The following is a 12739-nucleotide window of genomic DNA, read 5'->3' as shown; positions in this document are numbered from 1 at the left end:
CCGCCATGTATAGTCTGTGTTGTGCTGAAAATGGCATTAAACCCTAGAACAACAACAAAAATTGTCATCCTCATATGATTGTATTCTTAATTGAAAGTGTGGTTTGATGCATGCAGTGCTTCTGGTCATATGACTTGAAAATATCACAACATAAACGGTAAATTTTAATTAAGTTTAACTGATAGGAGTAATGAGATTACATTATTATAATTGCAAGTTAAAAATGTTTAATCAGGCACGACATAAAAAAAATCTTTATTTTCTGAACGTTCGTTATAAATTGAAGTAAAAAAGATCTTAACTAGTTTGACAAAATCCCTGTAACATGTACAGGGCTGCAAATGCACACCATACTACTTGTCCTAATTGCATTGTTTCTGATAAAACGTTACTGTAACTATTCATGCATTAAAGTCGATATATGAACAGACTAGACCCATCTTTCCAACTGAATTGATGCAACCAAGAACAGTATAGCATGATGCATAACATGTCAGTGCATCTATTTTTAGAAAGAGGCATTTTCCTTATATAACAACTCACTTAAAAATTTTGTTACCAAAATCTGTTGATAGGATTGCAGATTTATGGTTCCTCGATTTGCATAAGTTCTTATGGTAACATTTGGCATTAGTTGTATAATATTTGCTTCACTGCTTTCAAAAATGAGTGATGTTAGAAAACAACCTTGACCATACTGTAGTTTTGAATTCCACAACATAGAATTGTCCTATACATTTCTGACCTACGTGATTGCAATTGTAGGCTAAATCTTCTATCACAGAATATTTGACTTGATTTTATGTGAATTTTATGTTTCCCTTAATCTATTTGCCCAGTGATTTATGACAACAATCTTAATGAAGTGTGTTTTCTGTGACACTGCTGTCGGACATTATAGGTTCACTTATGGTTTCAGACTGATTTTATAAAGAAAATAACACAAGCACGGCTGTGAAAATCTTAATAATTTTTGTTTAAATTAGAAAGTGTACTTCACCAATTCTATTTTTAAAGCACAAATTACTAATTAGATACTAATGTTTTAAGTTTCAAAGTTGCCATTAGTTTTCATCGTCAAATCAAATGGTAGGCCTAACCTGCAGGATTATAAAATGAGTATTCGGTCATTATACAGTGTCGCTAGCTGCCCCAAGCCTATGTCTTTGGACCATTTTGTGCTCAAGTTGTTGATGGAGAGGTGTATTTGAATATGTTTCTGTTACCAAATTTGATGTTTTTGAGTTTCTCAAAAGTGTCTGAGATGGTTTTAATACACTGCAACAAAAACGATAACATGAGGAATGAATTGGATTTGCCAGGGAGCACCAGTCCCTTTTGAATGACTTGAAATGGATTTTCTAATGGATGCAGACTACAGTAGTAATGAGGATTTTGTCATCTAGAACAATATTTAATGATATTACAGAAGAACATCCATTATCTATACTTAGTTATCTAATGATCAGACAGACAATAGGAATGTGCATAGATACAATAATTATCGTGCTTAAAAGATACCATTTGTTTTGTTGGGTTCCAATGGTCATGAAAAATTGGGATGAAGGGTCCATGAAAGTAATGGAAAAGACATTGAAATTGGCCCAAAAATTGAAAATCTCCCTTTGCTTGCTTGTCATGCCGAAATGGGAAAGTAGAGGTAGGGGAAGGCTATCTTAACCCCCCCCCCCCAATAGGTTATCTTTCCTTATCATTTTGATCAGTAGTGTTATTATATAGTGTACAAATACAACTTTCCAACCTTATCGTCATAAACATTAAAGAATTTAGTCATGGAAAATCCAACATTTGTGAAGGTAAAGTCATGGAAGTCTTGAGGGGAAGAAGAATCAGATTTGTCTAGGAGCCCTGCTTTGCCAAAATCCATGTCTTCCAGTAAGTGTGGATAAGCACTTAATGGTAATTTGGATGCTCTAACTAGACAGGTCTAAAAAAAATTATAGTGGTTTACACCATCAGCAAAAAGCAGCTTGTCCTGAGATTTTGATTCTGCAACATTTAGACACATGTTTTAGTTGTATGATAATTTGATTAAATAACTCTGTCCATTACTGCTATATCCCTTATAACACTGAGGGAAATTTGCAAAAATATGTAATATGCTGCCCTTGGTGTTACAATCTGCAAGAGAGGAGTTTTCCTTGACAAAAATTTCACATTTCAACGTGACATATATGCAGTCATAGCTGGAAGACACAGAGTCATTATCTTGGGGATGCATTATCTTGGGGATGGTGGGGTGGGTGTAGAGGGCAATTTTGTTTGAAATATGCAGTGAAATATAATGTGAGTTTGCAATGACAAGACATTGCAGTTATTGTAGTTCTTGTTTCTGGAATTATATTTGGTAACATTGGAATAGATGCAGTGTATTTCCTGGGATTAGCTGTCTTTTCCCTTTGGGTGCAAAATTGAGAGTAAAGAAATCCCCATGGTTTAACAACTGTTGGTCAAATTGAGTAGTAAACAAACCTTGGTGTAAGAACAGGGGTCAGATTAAAAATTTGGCAGTCTCTGATGCACAAATGAAGGTAAAGAGGAAACACTAATTAGATTTATCCACTTCCCTAGTGCTCCCATTCACCCATACCTTCACTTTTAATGTTTTCATCTTGTAACAAAGTTAAATATTTACTTTCAGTTTGGGTTACTCTTGTAATTATCCTGCTCACAAGTGAAACTAGTCTGACCTTGAAATCCTATTGGACAATGTAATTGATTTGTGATTCCAGGCAAAACCACATGCATGCAATCATTGAAACAAACTATAGCTTCTCTAGCACAGGAAGTGGTTCAGCAGGTCTCTTCACCTCTGTATACATTGTTGTGCAGAAATGTAGAAAGAAGCATGGGTAAGTACTTATTTGTTGCCTGCTTGTCAGTATTGTGCATTTGGATTGCTCTTAAGCAGGTAAAGAGTTCAAATATATGCCTAGTTTTAAGTTTAGTACAGACCTTGATTGTTATACTGACTAATTACACATAAATAGGATTACAATAGGTGTACAGTTAGCTCTATTTGTCAACAAAGGGATTTGGGGTCACAGAACATGTGGTATTGAGAGCAGCACAGTCCTTGCATATTAGCTGTATTATGATTGTTAGGATTTGACTGATAATCGGTGGAGTGGGATTGCTCATTATAATGTTCCTGTAGATATTTGTCTGTGCTTCTTGTTTAGCTGGCTGATGTAATCCAGTGTATATATGTCTCTGTCTTTCCATCCTTCCTTCTGTTCATTAACACATTCTCCTAAATTGCATAAAACATTGTGGTAATGCTGCCCTTCATATACTGATATAGCCATCAACTTGAGAGTTGCCATCCTTAGTTGCCACCCCTGGGGACATTGGATACATGCGATATTGTAATGTTTTATCATGTGTTCAAATAGCAACAAAAAAGAAGAAAAAGAAACATCTTTTACTATCTGGTTCAGATTTTTTTTTAAAGCTGCAATATTGAATGTTTTATTCCAGATTTTGCTCACAAGTATTCACTCATTATCTATCAGCATTTATTATAACAAATCCTATTTTTTTTAAAAATTATTTTTCCTGTTAAACTAATTAAGTGATGATTGTGATCTCTGCAAGAATTTCATTCCAGTCCCTTTTATCATTAATTCAACCTAGGAAATAAATTCCAGTACAGGGCTCAGAAAATATTTGAGAAGCATTCATCACCCTGCATTAGGTGAAATGCAAGAGTTACTCATTCCTATCCTTATTATACTCAAAATTTGTCAATTCTCCACTACACTTCTGAGTTTTTACTATAAAAAAAACCCACATGCAAGTTGGACACAAAAATGGGGTCCAAATCATAAAAATATTTTGTTCTAATAAATAGCTCCTTATATAAACATATAACAAAAGACAAGGTTTGAAAAATTGAACTTGCACACATAGCCTTTGATTTCTTAGTGTTAGTTGTGCTTACAGTGAAACTTTTTGCAATCTATGTGTTGGAACTTTCCTTTGCAACAAGCTATCACACATCTTTAAGAGTTAAATATGGGTAAGATGGAGCCTGTTTTATGATTTTTGTCTTGGGACATCCTATTATGCATGCCTATGGATCACCAGTGTTTTCAATTCTTTCCGTCTTCAATTATTAAAACGTCAAAATAAAGACGCTGGCTGATATTTATAAAAGTATGAAATTGCTTTTTACAAGAAAATTATTATTATCTTGCATTTGGAAGAATTTTAGCCATTTCATTGTACGCCATCTTCCATACTAAATGATCGATTTTGGTTAAACCTCCATCTAGAGAGCTACACACAGGTGCAGTAAAATGGAAGACTAATGATAAGCGAAAACAATTGGACTATGTCTATGGGCATTATCCCAAATTGAAGTTGACTCATCATTTGTCTCAATATAGCGTTATAAATATATTGCAACAGCATGCATTTTGTGAAAGCGGTGGAATTGGTAGTGTTTCCCACAGAACTTAAAAAAAGCAGGACAGTTATCCTCCAAAAAGAACATTTTAAGCATGTACATCATTCTCAAAAGTGCACCTCATTTAATTATCAGTGTTGTTGTTATTATTATTATTATTATTATTATTAGCAACACCAGCAGCAATTCATGATAAAATAAGATGCCCTTTTAACCCTTTACCTCATAGTGACAAAGTGCAGCATGCTATAAATAGAACACCTATTACCTAGTTGACAGCATATGCATAGGCCTGCCTGTGAACTGTTAAGCAATGTAGTGTATGTTACGTTTAACAGCAATTTTAACCATTTTACATTATTGGTACACATCTATTATATGTGGAACACTTTAAGAGTAAAGTCCGATTGTTATAGCTGTGTAATTATTTATCATGGAAGAATTTATGTGCTTTAAAATCTGGAGAGAACTCGATCACCGTCATGTCAGTGAGGCCGTGTGACAACCGTAGCAGCCATTTCTCATACTCGAAATTTACAAGTTTTTCGTCTGTGTCTACATCACTAAGTCATCAGAATTTGATAATTTATAAAAACTAATTGCTGCCTATATCAATATGAGAGCCTTTACCTAGGTTATTGAATCTTTCATAGTTGTGATTCTAATCGTGAAAACTTCGTAAGTACTGAATGAAATCCGTGACCGCCATTTTGGAGAGTGGAGATTACAACCCAGTTAATTTAAATAGCAGATATCGACCAGTACATAAACAGTGACCACGTGATCTTAAGTAATTTTCATTCGCAGAAATGAATGTAGTATCTAATAAGGGGTTTTCCCCGAAGGTGGCGCTACGAAAACCGGCTTAAAATGGCTGATGTTTACAGCCGACGTCAAAAGGCACTTCCATGGGACTTTTGTAGAGGCGTCAAAAGGCGCTTCGATGGGACTTTTGTAGAGGCATCCAAAGACGGTTGCATGAGGTAAAGGGTTAATAATGAGGTATGCATTTAAAGTTTGCCAGAAACTTTGCTAAGTCTGTGCAAGTGCACCACATTATCAATGTTGGATGCAGCTTTAAATAAGACCTTCATAAAAGGTCTTTACTAAAGAAGAATTATTGTTCCCCTGCGACCATGTCTGGATATGCATGGTGATATGATTTTTTCCTCTATATGGTATCTTGGAATTCACTTAGCATAAAATGTTATGCAAACATGTGACCTCTGCTGCTCACCTGCACACATTAAACTTGGATATCTAAGCATTGTTGAACTTGCAATAATATTTTGTTGTTTTTACCATTGGAAGAAAGTGGATTTCTGCATTTTGGCATGAATTCAATAAATAGGTAAGAGCTGTCCTTAAATATTTCTTTTAAAACATAATATAATACCAATTAAACAAGACAAAAATAAATAAAAAAAATGCTTACTCAATTTTTGGTGGTGGGTAGTTGGTATCCTTTTTATCTCCCCGCAGCCAAAGGTTGGCCAATCTTCTTCATTATAACATTAAGGAAATAAATTATCAGCTTGCTTTGTCTGCATGTTGGCTGCTTTTGAATAATTTTAATCCATTTATGCATCCATGTATCATCACACATAATTGATGAAACATTGCTTGGTCCCCAGTAAACTGGTTCTGACTGGTTTTGCTACTCTTGATAAAATGCATGAAAATAAATTAAACATTCTTTTAATTTTCAGAAGTGATAGATTTTGACTATAAAACAGTATGTATGGTAGATGGTCTTTCAGATCGTATTTTTAGCCTACCACCAGTAGAATCACATGTATGCATTTTCACTTCTCACAACCTTTCACTCTTTTATTTCAGGTTGGCTTAATTGATGCAAATGGTGATTTGATAGGCTTTTGTGATCAGAAAGCAGGGACAAAAACAGCTAGTAAGATTTTCCTGAGAACATCTGAGGGCAGAGGTTTGAGAGAGAGAGAGACAGAAAGAGAGACAGAGAGAGAGAAACAGATATGCATTTCCTCTCCTTTGACCAGAGATGGAGCATGTTGCTTAAGGCATTTCATTGACTCATTATAAGGATATAACGCCTATTATAAGGACTTAAAGCCTTTGTATGACCATGTGTCTGTCATCTGTCCATCAACACTCTAGGCAATGTTTTTCCTCCAATTTTATCAAACTCCAAAAAAAGACTTACATTGTCAGTACCTTTAACAAGTGTGAATATACGCAAGATCTGTTCATATTGATGAGCTGATCTTGCATCTAATTGGGTGACCATGTCACATTTCATTTCATTTCTGAGGGCATATTTTGGGTCTGATTTAAATTGAATATATGCTTCAGGGCTGAGCAAATTTTTTTTAAACCACTAGTCCAGGACAAGTGGTTTCAGAAAATTCACTAGTCCCACCTTTCTCTTCACTAGTCCCACCTTACTCGTCACTAGTACAACCTTATTTTTCACTGGTCCCAAAATGGTAATCACTTGCCGAGATTAAGATGTATATGCTTAATCCATAGAAAAAACAAACAAAACGATATACAACATAATTATTTCTTAAAAGAATTTAATTTTTCAAAAACATTGGTTGTTATACATTTGGCTTCTTCAGGTTCATGTATATATGTTTTAGCTAATGGATTTGAAAATATGTCCATGTATATGTCTGCCACCTGCACCAGCACTAAGCCAGCAGTTGATAGCTCTGTCTGGGTTAAAGTCCTCAAGCTCTGGTCCATTTGCAGAAATGTTCATTAGCATTTGTAAATTCTTTTGGTTTAAGGAATTCCGTAAAGAAGTCTTGATTAAGTTCATTGAACTAAATCCTCGTTCACACTCAGAAATAGCTACCGCACACTCAGTATCCGTATTACGTTTTATCCCTTCATTTTCAAACAAATTTACCTTCGCCGAATCGCCGTTATTACTTTACTTGCGAAAATAATTTAGCAAACTCATTTTATCCACAGTAACTATCAGCTTGCTTGACAACTATTTCTAAAGTGATCATAACATCAATTTTCTCTTTTAAATACGAACTGAAACAGCTCATTAATTAGCGTAATTGTTTCACTTCAAACACAATATCGCACATGGAGTTAATCATCTGTATAATCAATTTTAATTAAAGAATCATTACTGTCATTTAATCAGTTGATAAAGGAAACCAACACTGATGTCACTAAAGTACCTTTCATTAATTTAATTACACTGACTCGCCAGATTAAAATCATAGTGAACCGCTCGTTATGATCTAGATTGAGTAAACTCATTGCAACAAAACCGCTTACAACACTGCTAATTGATCATACTGGCTTTCTTTTGTTTGACGTGTTTTGATTTGCCGATAATTTGGTCGCTTAGCCCAATATGCAGTCAAGCTGTAAATGTATACACGAAGAGGGATAGAATCAAGTATTCAGTATGCCCAGAGGGCATGATTGGCCAAATAAAGGCAGATATAGTGATTAAAGCACAAAAATAAGGACTAGCCCGACTTTTTTAAAAAGCACTTGTCCCGGACTAGCGACTTGGAAAATTTTACTTGTCCAACTGCAAAAATGACTAGTCTGGGACTTCGAGCTATGGGATTTGCTCAGCCCTGTGCTTATATCATCAAGGTCTTGGACAAGTTTGATGATGAACAACAATTAAACATATTAATGAAGTTATCTTGTATCTGATTAGCTATGACTCTGGAGGCCATATTTTTGATCTAATTTCAATCAGACTTGGAATAAGTATTGGCATAATCAAGATCTCAAACAAGGTTGATAATGAGCAAGATACATGGATATTAATGAGGTGATCTTGCATATAATTAGGATTGTTGTTACCATTGGAAGCCTTAATTCAGATGTGATTTTGGATCAGACGTGGAATCCATGCATCCATATAATCCATATAATCGAGCTGCTCGGAAAGTTTATTAGACTAAGATCAATCTATATTAATGAGTTGCTCTTTCATCATGTTACTACTCCCGGTGACATTTTCGATTTATAAAATTTGGATGATCGGCATAATAAGATTAAGATAGAAGAATTCACTAATGAGCAAAATCCACAAAGTAATGAAATGATCTTGCATTCTTGATGATATGATTGTGTATTCCTTTGTTATAAGACTTCAATCAAGATATCCAATGAGCTTTATTATGAGCAAGATCTATGCATATTAGTAAAATCAGAAATAGTTCTTTGCATCAATTAAGAGTTTATGGGGACTTTTACATTTCTCTATCTGACACTCACTTATTCTCTCTCTCTCTCAGAATTAATAAAAGTAATGTATACTGTTGACTGTTGAGACACAGCTTTGTGGTGACAGAGTTCTTTCCTTGCAGGAATGATCCAAACCAGATATAAAATATGAATTTTGGAATAAAAGATGTGTAATTTCTGTTGAACAAGTTACAAACAAAGGGAGCTAACTAATGTTTTAAATAAAGATCAGTAAAAATGAGAAATATTGATGGAGAAAATGTACAGTAGCATAATAGCATAACTTTGTACTGTTGTAATTAAGGAGCAGAAATTCTGTGCATAAGGCCGCAAAAATGTTTCTGACCATCCCTCTTTTTCGTTGCAGACCCAAGAACTTCAAAAAAATTCCTGAAATTGAATTGTCTAATTGAACTGGTTTAGCAACGTACTTGACATGCTTAGTATATATATATATATATATATATATATATATATATATATATATATATATATATATATATATATATATATAGTGTTTAAAGGAAAAAATACTATCTACTGACTCTAATTTTAAAAACAGTGCAATATTATTGTATTGCCTAATTATAGATATTTGTTTGCAAGTCAAGAAAACATTTGTTCTAAAACTCCATGATTGTGTAGATCATAGTGTTTGATATAGATCATTGCTTATAAATGAGGTGATCTTGCATGTGATTGGCTGACCTTGTTGCCATTCTGGAGACCATATTTCTAATCAAGTTTTAATCAGACTTGGAATATTTGCATATTGCATTAAGACTCAGATGAATCCAGTAATGTGTGTGTGATTTGGAATTTCAGTCATATTACTACAATGTCTGCAGTGTGACAGTTTATAGTGATGTCTAGCGCTCAGCCACATTATCCTGACACCAGACCGAACAGTTCTAACACTAACCTCTTAATACTGATCACCAAGCTAGGCAGCTGTTAGTACCATTTTTATAAGTCTTTGGTATGACTTGGTTGGGGATTGAACCCACAACCTCCCACATCTGAAGCAGACCCTCTAACCATTAGGCCACCGAAGCGGTTCAGTTCAGTAATGTATGTGGTCCATGCATATTGATGAATTTATCTTGCATCAGGCTCAGTTTGTTAAAACTCCAAAGACCAAATTTCGGGTCCAATTTTAATCAGTCATGAAGTATTTGCTTATATTTTCACCCATGCGACAGAGAAATATAGCTGTTTTGCTAACCTCATTTTTCTTGTCCCAGTCGTCTCGGTCAAGGTATCCACACGCTTAGAACTACTTAAAAAACAGAAACCCTTGTTGTCTTCTGCTTTGTCCGATGTAGTTCTTCTAAAATCAAACAACAACCACAACAAATATGTAACAGAAACATAGTAAGTTAAGGTAAATCCATCTTTGAGAACATACCATACAAAAACATTTCAAGAGAGACAAAGGCACGCATATATGATGTCGAGCTTTTTGGTATTATCTAGTTCAAGCATGGTCAATTTTATCTTATATGCAGGCCTAACTCGAATACATTTTCAGGTCATTAAATGTAGCTAAAGCTACGTAACCAGTTTTAACTATTTCGTGTGAAACAAATTATATATTGTTAGCTACATTTAATGATGTTGCCTTGCTTGATAATAAGTGAAATTGATTTACGAGGGACCGCTCAGGAGGTCGTCTATTCGAACCCTGACCAAGTCATGGCAAAGATTTAAAAAATATGGTACTAGCAGCTGCCTTGCTTGGTGCTCAGCACAAAGAGGTTATTGTTAGGACAGGTCAGCCTGGTGTCAGGATGTGACTGGGTGGGACATGATGCTACATGCTTGTGGCATGATGTCTCAGTGCTAGACATCAATATAAACTTCCACAGCAATATAACTGAATTTTTTAAAAAGCTGTGTTAAAAATCCAATTCATACACACGCACATGCATAATAATGAGGTGATCTTGTGTCTCTTTTCTGACATATATATAATGTTTTAAAAAAATAAATACCTACCCATCTTAATTTTAAAACAAATGTTGTAGGAAATATATTGCAACCTTGTATATATTGTTGTTTTTTTTTTTTTACCACTGAGATTATACTTGTGCCTGGTAGGTATGTACATTCATTCCCTAAGTGGAAAAAGTGGGACCCAATGTCCAAGTCAAAATGTGGAGTAATTTAGAAAAACACAGGGTGGAATGAATATTTGGTTGATAAATATTCTTACCATTTCTTGCCTGTTCAAGAATGTCAATTGCTTGTTATTATCAGTTGTACCTGGTCTTCGTATTATTATATCTGCTATAAATATTAACTTTTGCCAGCAATATATGCTTCTTGTTGCGGAGTTGAAGAAGCTATAGTGTGGTGTTCTACTGTTCAGGACATGGTTATTCAAATGGACAAGGAGACTGCTATAGATAGACTCGACAGCAACTGAATATAGAACATACAATGCTGGAAACATTAATATTTATTGCAGAAAATAATAATTCTTCTACCCACATACCAGTGAAAGTTATTAGCCTTGCTTGTCGTGTGCCTTCCATAGGTCTTATGTGGTTTGAATTCCTGATGCTCAAGTAGATTTTCCCTTCTAGTATATATTGAGAATTTGAGTCTGTTTTGTCCCAGTGTGCTACGTTGCTGCTTTCGAAATGAAGTAGTGTTTTTGCTTAAGATTTCGTCTTTTCTTCTCTGCATTTTCTGTTAGTGATCATCATGTTCTGAGTTTTGTGCTGCATTGGAAAGGAATGCAGTCTACTCAGTGAGCATGGGATTTGCTCGATTCAGTCGAAAATCAGAAGTAACATGTAGGGTCAGCAATGAATAACAGGAATGGTCAGCTTTCCATAAACACTTTTTATTTTTGCCTAAGAAAATTAAATAACGGACACTCTACTTCTTCCAGCCATCCAGTTGGTAGCTGTACCAATATCCAATTCCCCAGCAAAGATGTCACCCTACAAGGTGGATCAGCAGTTGTTGCCAAGATCCATGCATACAAATCAGGTAAATTGCTTTACACTTGGTACACTTGTCATTGAGTGCCTTTTTAAAAAAAATTTAGTTGATGGCATTGTACAGTATTTTTACCATACTGCTGTACTGATACAATGCAGACCTGCCAACCCTTAAAATTGTGCCATAAGACTTACAAAAATGACATTTAAAATGTGGACTTGGGGAAATGACAGTAAAACTATGGAACAAGGTTGTTGCAGTACAATCCAGATAATTGGCTTGTCCGTAATTGATTTGGATCCGGGTTTCATATTAGAGTTAGTGGAGTTAATAAGGGAACCAGACTAACTTTAGAAGGATGATAACTACACCACACCCTTGATAAGTCGCAAATCCGCTTATAACGCGGGGTCAGGCATGGATCCCACTTTTTAAACCAGAAACTACCCCCAAAAATTTATTCCTATTTATTGAACTTGAAGAAAATCGTGATCAAAATTGGTAATGGAAACTTTGATATATTGCTTGTTTTTATCGTTGAAAATGGTAGATATGATCTGGAAATTTTAATCAACACTATGAAATATCAAATTTAAAAATAGGTCATACAATATTTTACATTTTCTTTCCAAACGACTTTCCTTGTACACCACATTTAACGATATGTAAAGAAATTTTGATCAATGAAAATTTCATTTATGCAGAGTGGAGGCAGTACTTTAATAAATAAATACCAATGAAATAATTTTTTTCATCAGTTGAAATTTGTGTTCTAGTTCCTTTTAAGTGTAATCGTCATAAATGCAATGTGTCATCTTGTAATTGGCCGGAGATCGGGGGTTTGATCCCCGGCCGGGTCATACCAAAGACTTACAAAAATGGTACTAACAGCTGCCTCGCTTGGCACTCAGCACTAACCGGTTAGTGTTATGACTGGTCAGCCCAGAGTCAGGATAATGTGACTGGGTGGGACATCATGCCACATGTCTGTGGCATGATGCCCAAGTGCTAGACATCACTATAAACTGCCACACTGCAGACATCGTAGCGATATGACTGAAAAATTGTTAAAAGCTACTTTTAAAATCCAAATCACACACACTCCTTATGTAATTAAATGTAAAATGTGTCATTCTACCGTAATAG

General features: G+C 34.9%; 1 protein-coding gene across 3 annotated transcripts in view; it reads left to right on the top strand.

The window, feature by feature from the left end:
* LOC149800078 (transcription factor Dp-1-like) overlaps positions 1-12739 on the top strand; it is a 74229-nt gene that overhangs the window by 20439 nt on the left and 41051 nt on the right. For 2 of the 3 annotated variants that reach the window (XR_016421317.1, XM_089959637.1), the window contains exons 3-4: positions 6272-6374; positions 11541-11641. Coding sequence is in view for 2 of the 3 variants with exons in the window: in XM_089959637.1 (XP_089815763.1) it covers positions 6272-6374; positions 11541-11641 (204 nt within the window). In the remaining variant the exon portion in view is untranslated. The remainder of the gene's footprint in view (positions 1-6271; positions 6375-11540; positions 11642-12739) is intronic. The other variant, XM_089959638.1, reaches the window with a different exon arrangement.

The sequence above is a fragment of the Sinohyriopsis cumingii genome, chromosome 5 (genome assembly GCF_028554795.1).
Source record: "Sinohyriopsis cumingii isolate HCF-2022 chromosome 5, ASM2855479v2, whole genome shotgun sequence".
NCBI lineage: Eukaryota > Metazoa > Mollusca > Bivalvia > Unionida > Unionidae > Sinohyriopsis > Sinohyriopsis cumingii.
This window is presented reverse-complemented; position numbering and strand designations above follow the sequence as displayed.